The 22,244-nt window shown below is 46.4% G+C and overlaps 2 protein-coding genes across 3 annotated transcripts in view; one reads left to right on the top strand and one right to left on the bottom strand.

The window, feature by feature from the left end:
• AP3M1 (adaptor related protein complex 3 mu 1 subunit) overlaps positions 1 to 2,431 on the top strand; it is a 19,601-nt gene extending 17,170 nt beyond the window's left edge. For both annotated transcript variants that reach the window (XM_006760993.2, XM_015562166.1), the window contains exons 8-9: positions 1,092 to 1,236; positions 1,698 to 2,431. In XM_006760993.2, coding sequence (XP_006761056.1) covers positions 1,092 to 1,236; positions 1,698 to 1,798 — 246 coding nt within the window. In that variant the 3' untranslated portion in view covers positions 1,799 to 2,431. The remainder of the gene's footprint in view (positions 1 to 1,091; positions 1,237 to 1,697) is intronic.
• Positions 2,432 to 5,437: 3,006 nt separating this feature from the next.
• VCL (vinculin) overlaps positions 5,438 to 22,244 on the bottom strand; it is a 69,178-nt gene continuing 52,371 nt past the window's right edge. The window contains exons 14-20 of the mRNA XM_006760990.2: positions 20,498 to 20,606; positions 19,093 to 19,395; positions 17,793 to 17,917; positions 15,948 to 16,133; positions 10,402 to 10,605; positions 9,874 to 9,978; positions 5,438 to 7,495 (exon numbers count right to left, since the gene is read on the bottom strand). Coding sequence (XP_006761053.1) covers positions 7,349 to 7,495; positions 9,874 to 9,978; positions 10,402 to 10,605; positions 15,948 to 16,133; positions 17,793 to 17,917; positions 19,093 to 19,395; positions 20,498 to 20,606 — 1,179 coding nt within the window. The 3' untranslated portion in view covers positions 5,438 to 7,348. The remainder of the gene's footprint in view (positions 7,496 to 9,873; positions 9,979 to 10,401; positions 10,606 to 15,947; positions 16,134 to 17,792; positions 17,918 to 19,092; positions 19,396 to 20,497; positions 20,607 to 22,244) is intronic.

Raw genomic sequence — 22,244 nt, 5'->3', positions numbered from 1 at the left:
TTTTTTTTTTTAATTTAAGAGCATTGTTTTGTATTTTTCCATAGGGGGTGTTGGCTAGGAAAACGGCGTCCTCACCCTACATAAATGTGCCTCTAGCAGAGGGTCTTCAGAGAAACTGCAAAAGATGATTTTCTCTCAGCTTCCTTGTTGGGTAAAAAAGTACTATTTTCAACAGCAGAGTCATTGGACTGCCTGGTACATGAAAGGCATATTTTTTTAAAATATGTTTTTATTGATTTCACAGAGAGAGAGATAGAAACATCAATGAGAGAGAAACAAACATCAACCGGCTGCCTCCTGCACACCCTCTACTCGAGATCAAACTCACAACCTGGGCATGTGCCCTGACCAGGAATTGAACTGGTGACCTGGTGCATGGGGCAACATTCAACCAACTGAGCCACATGAGCCAGGCAAAAACGCATATTTTTAAATAAAATCATAGAATATTAAAGATCATCTAATGTAGTCCTAAGGATTTGAAGAACCACACAGGCCTGAGAAGTGAAGGGGGGCTTCAGTTGCCTGGCCCTTCACAAACCAGCTTCTCTTTTTCATCTATTACTGAGCTTCCATGCTATAGATTTCATTTGAACAAAGGGTTCCACAGCTGAACGTTTAAAATACCAGTTTAGGTCAGTCTTCTCATTTTACACAAAAATAAACTTGAGGCTCAGACAGAAACAGTGAATGTGACATAGTAGAAAGAGCATTTGAAATCAGATAGCCTTAGGTTCAAATCCCAGCCTTGTCCCTATCTAGCTGTGTGACCCTGAGCAATCATTTTACCTCTGAGCCTAATTTCTTCATTTGTAAAAAGACAAAATCTACATCACAGGCTTCTATAGGATAACATACAGGTAGTGCTAAGCACAGTGCTATATCCAAAAGTCAATGTGCAACTAATGTTGGTTCTCTACTGGCTCTCCATTTGGACGCACAGAACTAATTAGTGGTGAACTCAGTGAGGGTCCCAGGTCTCTTGTTTCCAAGACACTGTGCTGATTCATTTTGTACAAAAGTTTATGGTGTCTTTGAACATCTGCCTTTAGTAAATGGTTCAGATTGTTTGTTTTTCATGTCTTTTTAAGGTACTAACATGGGATGTGGGGAAAATTACTCCACAAAAGCTCCCAAGTCTTAAGGGACTGGTGAATTTACAGTCTGGAGCACCCAAGCCAGAAGAAAATCCAAGCCTCAACATACAGTTCAAGATCCAGCAGCTTGCTATTTCAGGTAAGGATGAATTTGGTTTGTGTTTAAGGGTAATTGGGTTCTGCTGAGGTCAACTACCAGGAGCTTAGAAGGGTAACACTCCCTCCCTAGAAAGAATAGCTCCAGTTTGCCTTTCACATTGCTATGGGGCCAGCCTCTCAGGGGCAGTGATTTTAGAGAGCACCTGTTTCACACAGTTTTCCTTTACCCCAACCCTGATTCAAGCACCAAAGGAGTTCTGCATTCAGAAAGTAGACTTAACCTTAAAAGACATTCCTTGCCCACAAGGGACTCTGAACTGAATAATATCCCCACAATGCTGTAATTTGTATATGGTAGAAGGGATATTGTTTCCAAGTGGTGTAAGGGACACTGGTTACTGTCAGATTTACTGTGTAGTGCTCGCTGTTAACAAATACTGTATTGGTTGATGTGACCAGGATAATAATGTATTCTTTTCTCACCTGTTCTTTTTGACACAGGCTTAAAAGTAAACCGCTTGGACATGTATGGGGAGAAATACAAGCCATTTAAAGGAGTCAAATACGTCACAAAAGCTGGAAAGTTCCAAGTGAGGACATGAGAAGAGGCCAAAATCCTTCAAGATCTGTTTGTTTTCTCAGTGTCATTATAGTTTATTACTTTGAGGTACCAAGTGGGTGGGAATACTTATTCTAGTTAAAGCATTTGTGTGAGCTACACGCCGCTAACAGAGTTGCTTAGTGCTCCATGTAGGGTTCTTAAGGAGCTTTAAGCTAAGGTAATTTTTTAATAACTTAGCTTGTTTTGTATCTCTTACTTAGGAAGATTTTGGGGGTGATTTTCTCCATAGGAGGCACCAGCTGGAGGTTGCACATTGTAACAGTAAAGACAGAAGGCTACAGTGATAACCTCTCTCCTAAAACAAGTGAACTGATCTCAGCCAGCAGCTGTCTTCATCTGTAATGTGATGTGTCAAGTGCAGCCAAATATCACACCTGATCTTAGCCATCCCAAATCAGCATCTGTTCCAAGAGGAAATTCCCTCCACCCCAAGAAGTTTACAAAAAAACTGCCTCTTCAAGTGTTTGCCTTATTCAGCTTTTCACTTGTGCCATTAAGCAAGCACTGTAGCAGAAGCCACCTCCACATGCCCTGGCAAGGAGCATTGCTGCTCCACGCTCCATTCTCACTGTACTTGGTATTGTATTTTTTATAAATAAGATTTCTATGTAAAGCGCAGATTTTAATTTACAGAGACCTTGCTGCAGTAAGTACCATCTCAGTTTTGCACCATCGATTCAGCTGTTAGCACAGTAAAAATCATTTGTATGAAAGGGGCAAATGCTTTATTAAGGTAATATAAGGGAACACTACTGCTTTTAGGAAATTATTGCAAGCACAAGTGTTTGAGATTTTAAATAAATTAAAGTAGTAAAATAAGAATGTAAGTGAACCTTTGCCATCTTCATGTTTTATAAAGCTTATCCAACACCAATTAAACCATAGTTAGCCTAAAGGCCTCATGCTGTAGATCAGCAAAAGGAGGAAAATATGCCTGCCTCACTATGGTCTTTCATCTTTTTTGTTATTTTTACTTTTTTATTTATTGAAGTGACATTGGTTAATAAATTTATATAGGTTTCAGGGGCACAATTCTATAATTACATCATCTGTATATTGTACATTGTATTGTGTGTTCATCACCCCAAGTCACATGTCCTTCCATCACCATTTATTCCCTCTAACCTTCTTCTTCCTTCCCACACCACCCTTTCCCTTTGGAAATAACCATACTGTTGTCTGTGTCTATGTGTTGTTTTTCTTAAGGGGTTGAATTTGCCTGTGTCCCTTGTCTTTCAAGGGGAACTCCCTTTTCATATTGTGTGTTTCTCAAAGCTATGGTCAATAGCTTCCGTCCTAAAACTATTATTGTAATTGTCACTGGAGTACTTACATGTCTCTGCTGTACTGACAAATCATGTAGAAGAACATAGTGAGACAGAAATAAAATCCTCAGTAACATTTAAACCGTTTGATCATCATGGTCGGCTGCCAGTCTACAGTTGTATTCCACTCAACTTCACTGGCTTAGTAGTCCTTGCCCAGTTATTTTGCCTCATTAGACATGAAGAATGGAGAAAGGCTAAAAGTTAAGATATAAGTGCTTGTTCTTCATATTTTCCTCCTTGTCCTTACCTATGCTATTAGATTTCTTCTTATGACTCCATTCTTTTCATTCTTCTCAGCTTATACCTGCCTTTTCTTTATGTTAAAGGTAGCCCTGACACTCATCCCATTCTGCTGTCAAGGACTAGTGTTTGGTGCTGGTGCGGGGAGGCCAATAAAAGCAACATTCTTACCTTTGCCTGCCTAGGGCACCCAGCCTACCTTTCATCTAGCAGGAAAAGTCACTTTTTGCAACTTTGAAATTTCTAGAGCACAGGCCCGTGTTATTCAGTTGGTTAGAGAGTCAGCCCAAGCATCAGAGGGTTGCAGGTTCAATCCCCAGCCCCACCAGGGCACGTGCAGGAGGCAACCACCAGTGTTTCTCCCCAACTCCTTTCTCCCTCCACCCTCCCTTTCTCCCTCCCTCCCTCCCTCTCTCTCCACCTCTCCCTCTACCTCTCTCCCTCCCTTTTACTCTCTCTAATAATCAATGGGAAAAATATCCTCAGGTGAGGATTAACAACAAATAATTTCCCGGGTAGCATCATCAGCTTGGCAGCTAAAACCAAGATGTTGCCAAATATTGATTGCCTTTTCTTAGGTTGGCTACCCAATTAAACTACTTTTTATTTTTAGTGTTTTACAAAGTTCATACCTCAAAAGAACAATCAGTTCATTTGCTTTCTTTCTGCCGAATCCCTAATCAGCCATCTGTACCCGGTGTCCGATTTTCTTTCTGTGCTGTCTCCTCTTATCTACAAGCAGATTGTATGCCAAGAGTCCCTTGCCTCTAGCGATTTCCGATAAAATTTCCAAATAGACTATTTCCTTTTACAATTAAATTATTGTATTTATTGATTTGATGGAACCCAGTAAATCCTTCCTCCAGCTCTGGCTATACTGTCAATAAAAAGATGAAAGCAACAAAGTGACTTTTTAGCTTGACTGTTGATTGAGCATCCAAGGGGCAGGTCGCAGTGTCAGAGCAAGCACAGCCTGATGAGACTGTTCTGTCGTACCCGGTGTGAAGGTGGCTAAAAGCACTTCCAGTGCTCCTCTCTCAACCTCGGCGTGTTAACCGTCATGCATACGTTCTCTACACATCACCCATCACCCTTTTGGCCACAGATTGATCAAAGCTGCTTCTCCCTACCACCATGTACTAATAACAAAGATGCAGTAATACTTAGTAGTATTGGACTATTTTTCAAGCTCAGAATTCTAGCTAATCCCAGAATGGCTCTGCTTTCTAAATTGTTAAAGGAGTGTATCTTAAGAGCAAATGAAGTAGATGCTCATTTTCTGTGTAAGGGAGTCACCATCCTTTTACTCAAAGGGAATTCATGTGATGGGTTTGTTCCTTAAGTGGTACGAGAGAAGAGCCTTTGGAAGACATTTGTCTCACTGCCCTCGGGGTATTCTGATTTGAGAAAATGACTAACCTATAATACAGCAGGAAGGCAGCACCAATGAACACAGGGTGAACTGCAAAAATGAGACCATGAATCCTGTTTTCAGATACTGCTGAGCTGACTCAGTAGCTTTGGACATTTCCTGTGGACTCAAGCAGCTAGACTCTGCCTCCCTACTCAGTAACTTTTCTAAGCTGAAGCAACACTAACTATAGCCTTTTGATGATATTTACCCCTTTCAGACCTAGCAAACCAAACAAAAACAGTGATAGCCCAGCTCTCCTCCAGGAACCTGGCTCCTACTCTTGGTCAGTGCTTCCTCCAACAGGAGGAATATGACCAAACAGTCCTGCACAGGTAACACCTTCAGCTCCTTAGGGGATGGTGATAGCCTCCAGGGATAGCTAGAATCGTCTAAAATGAGGCAGACTACTTTGCATCACCTGCTGCTTTCCTCCTCTTGTTAACCTCTGTCACTTTTGCTCCTAGTATATAATCCCCAAAGGTGTCCTTCATTGCACAGATCTTTGTTAAGTAAACATACTGCTGGTTTCTACTACTTACAGCACAACATTAGGCTTGAGGATTAGTTCCACTGGCTGTTTTTCAAAACTAAGGAGAAATCTGACCTAAAAGTTCTTGCTAAAATATCATTTAAAGCATTATTTATACAAATGCACTTTATTGTTTTAAACAGAACAAAAGAAAAGGCAGAAAATATTTGCATATAACAAATCCTAGCTTATAAATGTAGTTTTAGTGGTGATGTCTAATCATTTGGGGTTTTTTGTTGTTTCGTGTTGTTGTTTTAATTTGCTTCACTGTGTCTTGAGCACTGATATTAGAGAAAAGCACATTGGCATAAAGGGTAAACCAGTGTCTCAAAACACTGGAAGAACTGGAAGTGTTTTATTTCCTCTAGGTAATCTTTAGTAAAACAAAAGGTGATCTTTGGCATAGATTCATACTTTAAAGGCATTAATATTGCATTTATATCAAGTAAGCAACTATCCAAATATGCTGAGGGCCTTGAAAATAATCTTCACCAGTTAACAGGAAATAGAGGAAGCCTGAGTGTACAGTACCAGGTCTTACACATTCCATGTTGGGATCTACCACGTTGGATTCAGGCAAGGGTTCTTCCTCCTCTGCTCACCCAGTTCTGGCTTTGGGGAGAAATATGCTTTCGTGTGCTGGGGATGCTTAGACCGCAGTGATAAAAGCAAACGAGGGAAAGCTCTTCTCTCTCCTTTGCAAATAGGAAACGTATGGTAATGAGTTAATACTTTACCCATTACTCTCTTGAACAATAGGACTTGGGAGGGGCAGAGGATGCAAGGGGCTTGGTTGTAGTTGGTTGAGGGAGATTGAAATTACTGAGGATTATTTCCCATTGATTCATCCCCAACAGCGCCAGAATTCCAGTCTGCAAGTACCACTCACTCTCCCTGGGGTAAGAAGTGTCCTTCAGACAGGACTGCCTGTCCAGTAAACACTCCTGGGGGGCAAGCACCAATTCTTAGGACTGAATTTCAAAAGGATCTTTTCGAAATTACAGAAGAACAAACATGTATCTTTAAAAATCTTGTTTAGGCAGGGTGTGGGGCAAGAATATAAAAGCAAGGATAGGAGACATGATTTGGTTAAAAATTAAGTGCAGCATTTCAGCTCAGAACAATACGAGTTAAGAGTGAATAAGGCCTCAGCACAGACCGCTGCCGGCAGTGACAAAGCATGAAGCGCCTGGGAGTGGCCCTGCTGGGATGATGGGCAGAGCGACTCCCGGCACCTCTGCCCTCCAGCGGCAGAGAGCACCAGGACACAGTGTGTTCATGGGGTGGCTGCCTTGGCTGGCCATAGCAGGGGGATAGGGACGAGGGGTTTCCCTAGCACAGGAGCACAGAGAAGACAATCGTGATTCTGTGATTTCCTCCCGACAGACTGAGGTTTGATTTTATCCTGTGGGAAACTAGGAGTAAATTGTGGAGGGGTAGGAAGTGAATCCAGGACCCATATACTGAGGCTCCCCCAGAGGCCAGCTTCCCCTACAGCAGTGAGGCTCACTTCTAAAGGGTCCAGGTAGCACAGCCAGGGGACACCAGCAGGTCAGCAGCAACATGGAAAGCCCAAAACAAATTTTGGAGGCATGGTGATTCCTTCTTAACTGACTTGCCTGGGCCCTGGGTCTCGGGAGCCTGGGGGGTTGGGGCGGGGGGGAATAGGGAGCAGGGAAAGGAAGCAGGGCATTGTACCCTGGAACAAGGACAGAGCAGGGTGTCTGGCTAGTGTTCACGCTTGGATTCTGAGCTTATGTGACGTCCATGGGCTAGAACCCAGTCTGCCTATTGGGAGCATGTGCAGGAGTATAACTGTTTGAGGATGCAGACACATTTCAGAGTGTCCATGACAAGAGAATAAATGCTTTCTAATGTGAAGAGGCCCCATTCCTTTCTGTTATATCAGGCCAGGATGTGGCTTTCAACCCCCCAGCAATTCTGGGTGGCTCCTGGAGCTCAGATCATTTTCATACTGTTTAGTAGGGGTTTCTGTGCCAACCAGGTTCAACCGGGTGCCTACTGGTACCAGGGAGTCTTTCTAACCCAGCGCAGTGTAAATCCAGCATCAGTTCGAATTTTGATTGAAGCTGCTTCTGCCTCTCGAACAGTCTCCTTCACAGACTGCATGAGGTTCTGGGCGTTGTGAACCAGCATCTCCGTCGCCTGCAAGGGAAGAGGACCTCTCCATCACTCAGTGCCTGACGCAGCAGCCCTGCCTCCAGGACCGGCGTACGCCAGGAGTGGACTGCGTTTCCCTGACCTGCTCCTGGCAGGCCCCGTACTTGTCACGTCACTGTTGGTGTAGCCGAATCACCAAAAAGACTCCAAAACTGGCCCCTCACCGTGTACTATACCCTCCAAAGGCCTCTAGTGCAGGGGTCCTCAAACTTTTTAAACAGAGGGCCAGTTCACTGTCCCTCAGACCATTGGAGGGCCGGACTATAGTTTAAAAAAAAAACTATGAACAAATTCCTATGCACACTGCACATACCTTATTTTGAAGTAAAAAAACAAAACGGGAACAAATACAATATTTGTATTTGCATGTGGCCCGCGGGCCGTAGTTTGAGGACCCCTGCTCTAGTGTATACTCCTCCTGACCGTCCAACAAGCTCCCGCCTCCAGCTCCTGCTGTGCCCTCCACTGAAATGCTCTTCCAGGTCTCCCATGGCTCACCTTCAGCTCCTTCAGACGCCACTCGATTGTCACCCTAGTGAGGCTTTCCCTGCTCACCTTCTTTTAAATCACCTTCCCAACTCCCAACAGTCCTCATCCTCCAATTCTTTCTTCATTTTTCTCCATGGAACCCATTATCACTAACTGCTGTACTACACGTTTTACCTAGGTTGTTTTATCTAAAAGTTAAGTTCCATGAGGACAGAAATTTGTGTCAATTTTGTTCACGCTTGTACCTCTGTGTTAGGACAGTGCCTGTCACATAGAGGTATTTCATAAATATTTAACTAATGAATAAAAAAATTAAATGAGCAAACCAACTACCTTACAAATCCATGAAAATCTAGTTAAGTACATCTTCTACATACACATACTTACAGGACTGGGATCATTCACACTGGTGCTCTACCATAGCAAGTCAGAGAACTTACCAATCCATTAGCCCTTAATTCTTTTTTCTTTAAATTCTTAACTGTTTCTGAGCCACAGAACCTGCAATTTTATGAAAAATGCTCACATCTGCAAAATTTGTGCATCCAGTCAGAGAGTTCGTGGGCTCTGAGAGGCATAACTAAAATAGGCTACAATTCTTGACAGTTGATCTTTTCACTTGGTCAACAAAGAGGCTAAGCTAAGGCCTAGAGCGGTCGGAGACTTGCCAGCCAATCACACAACAGGATAAGCCTGCAGTTTTGTGTTCTTCTAGCTCGTTCAGTTTCTATCTTTCTTTATTGGGCTACTTAATAGAACACAGTAGATATTCCCAAGATACATTTTTGTTGGTTATTTAAATAAGTCTGAAACTCTGACCCTATCCTTCCCTGGTTTTTCACCTTCCTTTTCTTGGGGCAGAGGAGACCACATGAGAGGAAACAGCCCAGTGCCCACACCTGCCTGGAGTACATGGAAGCTACGGGTGAAGATCCGGTTCCATGGTTGGGAGAAGAGAGACAGGGGAGAGCTGGGGTTAAGGCATGGTAGTGAAGGCAGAATCCTGGCACTGTCTCATCTAACCTCTCCCTCCCTCGGCTCTGGCCTAGAGGTCAGAGGCAGTCCCCCACGCTGCCTGTGAGCTCCCCAGGGGAGGGCTTGTGTCTGTTTTTGAAACTACCCTCTACAGCGCCTAATTCAGTCCCACCTACACACCCAGTGTATGATGAGCTGGCCTGAGCAGTTCAACAAAACACGTGCTACCTACCAGAAGAAGCTGGGGATCTGGCTCACAACACAGCCTACTAGAGAGGAGATACAGGAAGGAAAGGGCATTCAACTGGGGGCTTTCTGAAAGACCTGGGCCACATTTCCAGGGGGCAGGGAAGGAAGACAACTCCAAGAAGTGGCTGCCAGGATACAAACAAGAAGCATGGCCACAGGGAACCCTCCCGCCATCCTTATTTCAGTCTGTCAGAAAAAAGCTCCTCCTCTGAGTTGTCATTCTAGGGTCAGCATGGGACCCTGACACGCCTGCACTAGGCGTCCCCCCTGAGGTGTTTATCCCCAGGGAGCCTGGAGCAGATGTCCTCTCCAGCCAGAAGGTTCCAGGGGGCCAGAGTGGACAGGCACTGGAGGCTCAGGAGAGCCAGGGAGGAAAAGAATGAGTCCAGTCCTCACTGCAATGGATTGAGACACTGAACCCTCCTAGGCCTCCATCTCCCACCTGTAAAATGACCAAAGCCGCACAAGAGCTTCATTTACTTTCCAAATTTCTGATGTGTCTCCAACACAGATGCCCTTCAGAGAGAGGTGAAGACTCCACCCCTCATACTGAATACTCAATTCGCAGGTAAAATCTCCCCAAAGCAGAATTAAATCGCTAAGAAGTGGCAGAGACGCTGCTGGCCAAGCCAGAAGCAGCAGGCACGTACCTGCTCAGACTCCTCATCGCTGATGTTGGTCCGGCCCAGCATGGTGGCCTTCACTGTGGACAGGATTTTGAGCTGGGTGCTTATGGTTGGGATTCGCTCGCACACCTGAAAACAAATGTTTAGTTAGTGTTTTTCTTGCCTGCAAGTTCCCCGAGGACAAAACTTGTCCACCTCTGTATTCCCAGGGGCTGGCATGCAGAAGGACTCAATAAATGAGCAGCAGGATTCCACCTGCTTCCTTCTAAGGATCAATAGTCCCTTTGTCCAGAAATGGAAGCACTGAGATTCTTTCATTTGATTAGGAAATAAACTTCCCTGAATCTGCCTTTCCCAAACACACATGTGTATTTCCCCTTCCTGCTGCATCTTTCCACTCTGATGTGCCTCCTCCTCCTTCTTCGCCCACTTTTCTCTTTCCTGCTTTTCTCCCTCCCACGTCCCCCCCCCCCGACACCAACACACTCACACACATACACACACTCACACACATACACACACACACACACACACACACACACTCCTGAGTACCTGTAAGAGGTTGGTTCTAATCCGCTTATCTGTGCACTGCTTGGCAACCTCCTTGGCCAACCGAGTCACCTCATCTGAGGCCTTGGCGATGTCCTTGGCACATTGGATCAATGCCCGCTTGGTACCACTGCCCCCTCTTACCAGCCGAGACATCTCAGCCATCAGCAGAGCCATGCGCTTGGCTGCTGCAATGATGTCATTGCCCTAGAGAGAGGCAAATACACAGGGTGAGCTCAGCCCACACTCTGGCCACGTGAGGAAAGGCAGTAGGAGCACAGAGAGAAGAGAAGGGAGCCTGCTGCTCCAGCAGTCCTCTGGAAGGTGGGAAGAAGATAAAGAGACTGTGCTCGAGGGGCATGGATAGCACAGGAGAGACAGAGAGAGCGAGCCAGGGCACTCACCCTAGCACTCTTGAGAGAAAGTGGGAGAGAGACCACCTGGCTGAAAAGGGAAGAACTGGGAATTAGTCCGAAAGGAACCCGTGTGCGCCCCAGGCATAGCACTAGACAAGCACTTCAGCATCTCCAGGTTAATCATGTCAATGAAATGGGGACGGGGACACGAGGTTGGTTAAACAGGCATTCCCTTTCCATGGAGAGAAGCAGTAGAACTGGCCTGAGGGGAAAAATACAGAGGAGCCATCCCAGATGCTGAACTCATCCTCTTCATCCTCGCCCTTGTTACAAAGAGCAGCCAAGGGCTGTCTCTGCCAAACCAGAATTTAAAACCCAGTAACCATGATCAGCCACGATGAAAAAAGATGTGTTTTGTGACCTAGACTGTTCCTACCCTCCCTCTACTGCCTCTTGTTTGCCCTGTTAGCCTAAGGCAGTGGTCGGCAAACTGCGGCTCGTGAGCCACATGTGAAAGACCAATAATCAATTCTTCCATCCCCTCAGGTAGGTGGCTGCAACTAAAGAAAACTTCAACGAAGAAGATGCCATAGGAGGCATCAGGAAAATAAAATCATGAGTCGAGCTGAAACTGGTTTGGCTCAGTGGATAGAGCGTCGGCCTGTGGACTGAAAGGTCCCAGGTTCGATTCCGGTCAAGGGCATGTACCTGGGTTGCGGGCACATCCCCAGTAGGAGATGTGCAGGAGGCAGCTGATCGATGTTTCTCTCTCATCGATGTTTCTAACTCTCTATCTCTCTCCCTTCTTCTCTGTAAAAAATCAATAAAATATATTTAAAAAAAAAAATCATGAGTCGAGCTGTAAATGGAAGCCCCACTCCAACTAACAGCAGTTTATCTCAGATTTGGCATTTTGGTTCATTAAAACCCTATGGGTCAATACAGAAACGTGTAACCAATTTATTTTATGTGTCCTCAAAAGGCTCTCTTTTGGCTAATAACAACCAAAAATAACAACTTCCCTGTTCAAACTACCCAAAAGGCCAGGCCATATTCATTTTTCCCCTCATGCTTTTCCGTCGCTATGCGATGCAGTGAGGCATACACAAACCAGGCCACGGCAGTGCTCGTGCCGGACCGCACAGGCACCATGACGCGGAGAAGCACTTATGCCAGAAGGTGTGTAACATCTCAGGCAGGACTGAGGCCGGAGAACGCAGGTATGTGAAGTTGAGAACAGGGTGTTAGACAAGGCCGCCTGGGCCCACCTCTTCCAGAGCAGACCTGGGGTCATTCTAAGACTCCATGACCTTGTTAGAAGACAGTGCAGTGCCAGGGTTAGTTATTACCCATCACTCTTCAAACCCTTTCTTGCAACATGCGACCTTTAAGGAGAAAAAAAGTGATCACTCCCACCCGCACACCCCACACTAGCTTTGGTTCAGTCTCCAAGGCCAAAGCTCTGTTGCTGCCTGTCCTGCAGCCTGAGCGCTCTCTGTTCCCACTCCAGCCCCTCCCACTGAAACCTGGTCAAGCAATCAACAAAGCCCTTTCCCTGTGGGTTCCCATTAAGGCCAGAGCGGCCCCTCAGCCAAGTGCAGAGCAGCAAGCAGCCCTCCCAGAGAGCTGCCATAATGAAGCTGCTCCTCACCGTGATCACCTCTGCCGAGCCACCAGTGCATCAGTGAGAGGCCAGTGGCGGGAGGGGGAGACATGCAAGGTGACCTCTTCATGGTCTACAATGGTTCCTGACCTGCAAATCATTGAGAGATGCATCCATGGCTGCCCAAGGGCTATAATCTTCCCAAAGTGGCCAGGAGGTTGGTAAAAAAAGAGGAATCCTTTCAAAAAGTGCCCCAGCTCTCTCTAGCCCTCAGGCATAAATGCAAGCCCCTTAACCTGGCATTAGCAGATCTATCAAACTTGTGAAGCCAGTCCTAACAAGGTGCAGACAGACAGATGCTGGCCCCGCCCAGACTCACAGGACCGCACAGATCACGAGTGATGCAATGTGTCAAGACTGCACATGGCCGGATGCATAGGGAGCAGCCCCAACTGGGGGTGCTAACCAGTACCTTACTAGACCACTTGGTAGCTTCCCGATGCAATGACTGAGCCGCGGCCAGAATGGGCTGGTTGACCGGCTGATTGGATGGCATTAACAGCAGCTCAGGTTCATAATCGTCTTCCATGTCAGGGGGGACAGGGAACCCAACAGCATCAGCCGCGTCTGCCTCAGCTACAACACCTATACCTACCTCAGCGGCTGGGGGACCCGGCTTTGTCGATGGCAGGAAGGATGAGAAACAGGGACAGTGTTAGTAAGAGCAGCAGGACTTGGGGAACTGGATGCAGCTGGTTTAGTAACCAAAGCTTCCTTGGGACGGGAGAGGAAACGGCATGTGCACAGGAGGCAGGTGGACCACGCTCTGTGGAAGGGGAATCCCTGCCTCCAGCACCAGCCCAAGTCCCCTGTTCACATGAGTGAAGGAAGGAGACTCACACCAGTGGCAAAGGGTTTTCAGAGAAACAGTTATACTACGAACGCAAGTAGCATCCTTTTTTATACACTTACTACTGAAATTAAACTTGCCAAGAATAATTCTCAAGTCAGAATATTTTCCAGGAACCAAACAGTTAAACAATAGCTCACTGCTTCCTAAAGGAATCCAGAGAGAAACAGTAAATTCAGTCACACGAGTGGCTTGGAGCAGAGTGAAGTGAACACCCTGTTGGCCCGTATGGGTGATGTTGTACATCTTCCTGGACACAGGAAGTGACTGGGATCAGCTCTGCAGCTGCGGGATGCGGATTAATATTTCCTTCAGGAGGTAAAAGTCCCAGAATTAAAAGTGATACATCAGCCCGGCCTGTGTGGTTCAATGGTTGAGCATTGACCCATGAACCAAGAAGTTGCTGGTTGATTCGCAGTCAGGGCACATGCCTGGGTTGTGGGCACCATCCCCAGTAGGGGGCGTGCAGGAGGCAATCAATGATGTTTCTATCTCATCGATTTTTCTATCTTTCTCTCTCCCTTCCTCTCTCTCTAAAAGTCAATAAAAACATATTTTAATTGATTTTTATGGACAGCAAGCCGGGAAAGAGGCAAGAAAACAAACACAGTGGTGAGTGGAAAGGACGCATCAAGTTCCCTACTGTCCAGAGACACCTGGTCCAGCCTTCCATCACAGGGAAAGCCCGCCCTCCAGACCAGCTCTCTATCTCCTCGAGGCCTTCAGTGGCAATGCTCTCACAATCTCACATGCGTCCATTGCTGGCATTGACTCAGAGAGCCGGTCTGTGGGCACAGCCTATATCTCTCCTTTGCTAAATAGGCTCCTCACTCACTCCACACTCAATTTACATATTTCATAGGTAAGACAATATATGGACTTGGCAACCGAGCCAGGCTGAGCTCAGAGGAGCCCACCATTGGTGCCCATGAGAGAACAGAAGCCAGGAGGGGGAGAGGATGGATTTACTACCAGGGACAGGGATTCTGAAGGGCCAGGGGAGGAGTCCAAAAGATCCGGTGCTGACAGTAGGCTGGGGGGAAGAGAAGGAATTGCCTCAACGAAGCAGAAACACTTATATGAAAAACAGTGAGCACAGAGTCATTGCATCAAACATCTCTCACAAAAGGAAGAGGGAGTCTGTGTGGAGTTTTATTTGAGGTTGCTATCACTCCTAAGGTCTTATCCTACACAGGAAACCTGTCTCATAGGTGATGACAAAGTTGGAGGATTCAGGACAAACGTGGACTCAGGTACCATCTAAATCCTATCACCTAAACTCGGTCTCCACCAGCATCCATGCCCAGGCCTTAGAGGACAGGCAGGCTCACTGCTCTGGGGCTTAGAGTCCCAACGTGAACAAAGACAGATAAACAGACACACAAACACATACCACCACCCCAAACACACATGGTTCAAGCAGCTCCTGACTTCACACAGCTCAAAGCCAGCGATCTGATGCTCCAGACCTGTGGAGACGGCCAGACCTAAGGACTTCTGGCCACAAATGGCAAAGCGCAGTACATGTGACAGCCAATGCTGTTTGCCCCAAGTTTTATCTTTATCTCTACAATTCATGCATACTTTGTGTTCTGTTGCACAATGTATCTGGGTTTAATGCAATGTAATTTAAATTCGCTTTAAAATCTTTGAGTAAAACCAACCTTCATTGTCACTCCACCCCCACCCCCCCATGTGCACTGGCATCCCGTGAGTGGTCCCAGGGGAGTGCATGCCCCAGATGCAGAGATACAATTACAAATAATGCCACAGGCAGGTCCAACACCCGCAAGGTCGTTCCTTCTTAGAACCTGGGCTCAAAGCTAACAGTCAGAAAAATACAGAGTTAAATAACAGCCTGAAAAAAACAAGATCAGCTGCATGTTGACCCTGGGGAACAACAGTCAGTACGAGAACTTGAGCCGGCTGAGGGTGTGAAGAGAACAAGGCAAGTGGATGCTGGAATAAAGATCGAGGGTCATATTAGGGAGAGTTAAGAGCTGAGTTAGGACTACGTGTCACTGCAAGGTTAGAACAACGTTCAGCTCTTATCTAGAAAAGCTGCCACTCACTTTTCATCACTTAGGGGGAAAGAGGCCAAAGTTATTCACGGGGCATGACTGCTGTAACATCCACATTTCCACCAACCACATTAATATGTGCACTTTCCTGTTGGCTGAGCTGGAATTAGCCTGGAGCTGTCTTGAGTTGAGGGGTGAGAGGATTCTGAGAAAGAGACATGGCTCCTAAGACACAATCTACTTGCTTCTATGAAAAAACAGGGAAAATATCAACATTGCATCCAGCTGTAGCAGAGCCCACAGGAGACAGTTTCATGTTTGGAGAGATGATCATTAGCAAGAGCATCTAAAACATTCAGCCATCCCAGGAGAGAAAAGCAATTTTTAAAAGACGCCGTACACCCAGGGTGAGGCACCTGACACCCTACTGCACAGAACTGTCCTCTCCACCACAGGCACCCCGCTCTCCCTTGCGCTGCTAGAAGGAGAAACCGTCAGGCACCAGGAGCATCTCACTAAGCCACAGTGAAGAAGAGGCTCACACTATGGCCAACAACAGGAACCAACACAGAGAGGGGGTGACTCTCCAAGCACCCCTTCTTCTGGGTGTTGTGCGCAGTTCCTCATCCTTTCTCCACAAGAAAAGCCTCAGGACTTACCTTGCTGGACCATTTGCGAGCTTCATCATGGAGCTGCCTGGCAGCCATCATCATTGGCTGGTTAATCACCTCCCCGGCTTTCTGCTCGGGGAACTCTTCATCCTTCTCCTCTGGTGGTGGGGGCCTGGGCGGAGGGACCTCCCCCTCAGGCAGGGGTGGTTTGGGAGGAGCAAACTCATCTGTCAGCTAAGAAAGAATTGCCAGGCTGTAAGTAAAGCCCCAGGAACGACTCCCCACTGGAATTCTTTCCTTTTCTCTAAAGAGCATCCCCAGAAAAGCCACCCACATGCATTCCGCATAAGACCACCCACATTGAGCACAGTGACCACCTGCTTCCATCGCAACAGAAGCACATTTTCTTTCTTCTTCCCCCACAAAAAGCTAGCAGCTACTGTTTTGGACATACCCCAGGGAGGTGTGCACAACACTGTCAGACTAAGGATTCTCAAGGAAGCTCTAAGAGCTGGCCCTGACTCTGTTGAGGAGAAGCTGCATAGGCAAGTAACGTCTCCTTGGATAATGAGGAGCAGCTAGACCAAAAGACCTCTTGATTCTAAATGTCATGACTCTATTGATCACATAAGAAGCCATCCCAGCCTGGCCAGTGTAACCAGGAGGTCCCAGTTTGATTCCCAGTCAGGGCACATGCCCAGGTTATGGGCTTGATCCCCAGGAGGGGGCGTGAAGGAGGCAGCCAATCAATGATTCTCTCTCATCATTGATGTTTCTATCTCTCTCCCTTTCCCTTTCTCTCTCAAATTAATAAAAAAATAAAAATAAGAAAAGCCATCCCAGAATAGCCATCCCTGGCCCTAACCACCCACCAACAGTCAGCTGGAAGGAATAAATGAAGCACTGAAGGTCAGGGAAGCACTATTCCTTACCTATCAGCCCAGTGACCCAACTTTGTCCTCAACCAAGTCAGAAAATTGTATCGTTTACTGACATTAACTATGGGAAAGTAAATCAAATTAATGCCTTGATAAGCTATTCCCAAAGTCAAGCTATTTTCAATACTATCAGAGTAAATGTCTAATATAGTCACTATTTCTGATTTTAGAATTTGCATCTGTAAGATAATGCCCAGCCAATCTCCTCCTAGACCATTTACCTGTAGTGGAATAAATTCATTGTACTTTGGGAGACATCAAAAGATTTTAAATTATAGTGGGGGGGGGGGTAAAAACCTTTTTAATAATAAAAGGCTTGTATTGCTTTTTTACTAAAAATGTCAAGTAACAGTGTTTCTCAACCTTCCTAATGCCGCGACCCTTTAACACAGTTCCTCATGTTGTGTTGACCCCTAACCATAAAATTATTTTCATTGCTACTTCATAACTGTAATTTTGCTACTGTTAGGAATCGTAATGTAAATATCTGATATGCAGGATGTATTTTCAGGGGTCGCGACCCACAGGTTGAGAACCGCTGGAAGAAGAACCTACATAAGATTGTAACCACCTCAGTTTTGCCATTATCAACTGAGAACACCTGCAACCTCACCACGAGGGTGCAGACTATTTCCCCACCCACTAACTTGCCCCACTAACTCTTCACTCAACACATCCACACTTACCCAGCCGGCTCCTCGGCTCCCATGACTCCCCGCAAAGCCCCATTGCAGCAGGCCAGCTCCCAGAGTCCCGCCCACCCACACACACCATGCGGGAGCACTGGGTTAGGACTCCGCTAGATTTAGGAGTGAAAACCAAGTGGTGCCGCTAAGATTCAAGCAAAGGCTAAACAAAGGCCCCTGGTGACTGTGGCTCCAGAACACAATCTGCCTTTCTCTTGCTGCAGCCCCACACCCCGCTGCTCAACCCTCCCGTCTCTGGGGTAACTTACGCGGAGCTGCTCAAGGTCTGGCGGAGGAGGTGGGAAGTCAGGCTCCTGGGGTTGGAAGGCTTCTCTGACCTTGGCCACAGCTCCCAGGATCCGATATCCCGAGTCCAGGAAGCTCTTTTGCAGGCCTATAAACACAAGACGCCCTCACTCTCAGCTGGGCAGGTCAGCGCCCGGGAGCACTGTCTGTCCAGCAGCAGAACTGGTTTCCATGAACAAAAGCTGGATGTCAAGCTGCCAGTAAGCCCTGCGGGCAGTAACTGAGGGGAAGGGAGGTGAGGCCAGGCGGACGACCTGGGGCTCCCAGTCAGAGGGTCACAATGAACAGCGGCTCCCTGTAGAGCTCAGGCCGCCTTCTTGCCTGCACAACTAACAAGCACTCAGGACATTCCTGGGCGCGAACACTGGGCTCAGCTGGTGTTCGTCACTTCTCTTAGGAGATAAGTCTGCCCCACCGAGACGAGGGGAGATAACAGTGTCCGACTGAGCATACATTCCAGCAGCACTTCTCACCTTTCTCCCTGCTCCTTTGCTGCACTTGGCACTCAGCCGATTAACCCCTATGCCGAGTTGCTACTACTAACTGTGTCCGGTTACCTGGAATTCGGGAATCTACTCAAACTATTAGAAACTCCCTTAGGAAACCGAGCATGTCTGTAGTGATGTTGGGTTGAGGATACTAGGAGGATTCGGCCTGGGCTAGGGATGACTACATTCTACTCAGACAAGACTGGAAACACTGGATGCTCGGAACAGAAAGGAATTCAGATGTTTCCAAGCAAAGGAGTGGTAACACCTTTCATAGGAGTGATGGAAATATGATGTAATTCAACGAAAGAAAACCCTGATTTTTTTTGGTGTAGACCCAGGAGAACCAAAGGTCAAAGTAAGCCCTCCAGATTTGACAGAAATAGAGAACGTTTTACAGAGAAAAAGCATTTTAAGAAAAGCAGAAGAGATATGATGCCAGTTACATAAGCTAAACAGTTGGTAGATTGGTGATCATGTATCTTTTGAGAAATTTCCAAAGTAATGACTAAACAGGGCTAGGCGCTATGTTAGTCAGGCAACATTATCAAGTGCAGAGAAACTAGCTGACAAAAAAAACTACCAGTATTGCAGAAAGTACCCTGTCCAGTACTACTGTAGACAGGAAAGGATTAACCCAGCATTCTCAGGCTAAGAATCGGTAGGTGTTGCTCCCAGACTTTGTATGTGATGGCAGGGAGGTCCCCATCCTCTCCCCACCTGTCAGCTTCCCGACTAACCTCTCAGCTGAGTGACCCGCCCGCACCCTGCTTACCGGGGTCAGAAATGTTTCCAGCCACGGCCTTTGCATCCATCACCATTGGGGAGATGGTTTTGCTCAGTTCGTCGGAGGCGGCCTTCACAGCCTCCCGGAACTTGGGATCCTCAGAGTTCTCCACCTCCCTCTTTGCCACCAGCAGGATCCGGTTGGCCCGGCGAGCAATGCTGGTTGCCCCAGCGACCAGCATCTGAGGCTGAATGTTGGCCATGGCCACTTTGCACTTGTCCAGGTCTTTTTTAATGGCTTCTTCGGAAGCATCCAACAGAGATTTGGTATCGATGGCTTCGTCCACCAGCCCTGTCAGGAGAACAGAAATGCAATTTAGTTTCTATTTTGAAGAACTGAGACTCCAAAACCCTGTTGTCCAAGTTTCTTATGTGAAAGAAAGCACAATACCCAGAATCCTCTCCTTCAGCTCAAAGTCCTCCTTACACAATCCAAAGCTTCCAGGTGAATGCCACAGTAAAAAACACAGAGATGTGGCCCAGGAGGCCACCCAGACTCACGGCATTCACACAACAGTGGTCACTGGCCGCCTCCTGTCCACCACAGACGAGCAGAACTGCGAAGGCTTCGGGAGGAAACGAGGACTGCGTCGGAAACCTTCGCCACATTATCTGTTACTAACGTTTTCTCCCTCCCATCTTACGCCCCAGCCATCTGTTGCTTGTTGGCAGCGTGTAGTGGCCCAGCTGAGCCACGGGAGGACTCCAATAACCCTCACAGCCTGCTTCTCGTGTCTGTTACCTCTCTTCAGGCACCTCAGCAGCTCCACTTTCATCTCTGGCTGCTACGGACCCCGGACCCGTCACAGCAGGCTCTGCAGGGCGGCAGGGAGCCTACCTCCGGCTCTGCCTCCTCGCCTATCCCCCCCTCCACTGAGTGAAGAAGACTCTGAGGTGCCACTTCCCCTGCGCAGGCACAGGTCTGGAGGTGCTGCTGTCTCCTTTTTTTCAAAAACGACGTAGTTGATAAGTTGGAGGAAACTCTGAGACAAGTTGTATTAAATGGTAGCTATTGTGGTTCCTTGAAATGTGAACCCACTGAAAATGACAGGGACACTTACTGTATCCACAAACACCGCCTCCCGGCCTCTGAAACCGAACTCTGGCTCAGGCCGAGCAAAGACACTATTCAAAGAGAAGATAGGAGCTGCAACAATGAACATCACACCGGGAGGGCGGCGTTAAAATAAAAGGGACTCAAAGAGTCTCTCTTCAGACAAACTTGCAAGGCTTGAATGAGAAGCCGCTGCTGCGCAGCCTTAATCAGGGCCAAGTACACTGTCGAGCACATGACCGTCCTTTATCCAATTACAGCTGAGAAACACAACCGGTCCTGCTCAGGTTTCTCAGGACTCACTCCAGGGATTAGACAAGGACTCTGCACACAACTCTACCTGTCATTTTTTCAACATTATCGATCCACTGGTTCTTCATAGTCTCAAAATGTTCATAAGCAGCTTGGTTTCCAGGATTCCTGAGCAGGATGCGAGCAGCGGAGACGACCTGGCAATGACAAAACCACCTTTAAACATCAGAGCACCCTTCCACTCCAATAGGAGCCCTCAGCGAAGCCTCCCCTCTCTCCCTGCAGGTGGCACTATAAAGCCAAAAACCAGGAGGTCTCTTCAGCCTGAACACATTAGGTTTGGTCTCATAAATAGCTCCCCAGGCAAAAGGTTTTCCTATCACAGCCTGATTTTAAGAAATTAAAAAAGTGACAAAGTAAATGGGTGTTCAGTTGATACCTCAAAATATACACAAAAGGGCTATTAAGCCCTTCATCTTCAAAAGCACCATTGAAAAAGATACTGCCCAGCCACCGTGGCTCAGTCGGTGAGTGTTGACCCGTGCACCCAGAGGTCACTGGTTCAATTTCCGGGCAGGGCACATGCCTGGGTTTCATGCTCAAACCCCAACAGAGGGCATGCAGGAGGCAGCCACCTGATATTGATGTTTCTCTTTCATTGATATTTCTATCTCCCTCTCCCTTCCTCTCTCTCTAAAAATCCATTAAAAACAAAAAACATTTTAAATAAATAAATAAAAGCATTTTTTTAAAAAAAGAAAGAAAAAGATACTAAATACTACTCAAAACTCATTAATGAATATTCACAAAAACTGTCTACAGTTAACAAAGTGCTTTCACAACTATTATCTTACTAAACCCTCACAACCTTGTGCTAGAGACAGGACAGGTACTTTCTCATTTTATAGCTGCACAAGCCAAGACTCAGAAAACTTAAGTGACTGGCTCAAGAGCTCGCACGCAGTCACTGATGGCACTGGGGGAAGGGACTAACGTCTACTGAGCATGCAGTAAGTTGTAAGTTACAGGTTGCACACTCATCCTCTTATCACCCTCTCCTCTCCCCTCCACCCCCCAACCCCGGACAATCCATTCGGACGGAATTATCTCCATTTTACAGATGAGGAAACTCAAGGTCATAGAAGATTCCATGTCCAGATCTGCCTCCAAAGTCCTTGCTCCAAAGGCGGTGTCTGAAGTCTAGCTTTCTGTTTCTCTTTTTTAGAAATCTTATTTTTATACAGAAAACCTATTGTGCTTTATATTCCATATCTCATGGAAGTTTTTAAAGAAAATTAGACGTTCATATTTTACGGGAGGTTTTTTAAAAGTTGGAGAAGTGTGACTTTTCAAGAGAATGAAACTTGTTAACATGCCATTTGGGCAAAAGTTGAACAATTAAAAGACGTGCTTATTTCCCCGTCTCTCCCTATAAGTTCGCACCAAAGCCCAGCCCAGTTCCTAATGCATCAGAGGCACTCAGCAAATATCTGCTGAGTAAACGAATGAAAAACTAGTAATGAGTTTTCTATAATTTGCTTAGAAGGAAAAATACACAAACATCACACTAAATGATGCTGAACTGATATTTTTAAGAACACCTATTACCTGTTAGAACTTTAATTCCTGTCCCATTTGTTTTCTTTTGTTCCCACTCTTCCAGTATACTGCTTACAGCATACTAGCTATATTTTGGTTATATGATTAATCAGAAAAAAGAAAACAAGTTATGGACACAAATGACTTTTTCTTTTAGTCCCTCCAAGGGATAAGGGAAAAGGCATAAGCTCTAAAATCAAAACAAAGTAAGCTCCCAAGATTATCCGAATATTTCT

This window comes from Myotis davidii, unplaced genomic scaffold (assembly GCF_000327345.1).
Source record: "Myotis davidii unplaced genomic scaffold, ASM32734v1 scaffold134, whole genome shotgun sequence".
Taxonomy (NCBI): Eukaryota; Metazoa; Chordata; class Mammalia; order Chiroptera; family Vespertilionidae; genus Myotis; species Myotis davidii.
The sequence above is the reverse complement of the archived record's forward strand: the minus strand, read 5'-3'. Positions and strand labels throughout refer to the sequence as shown.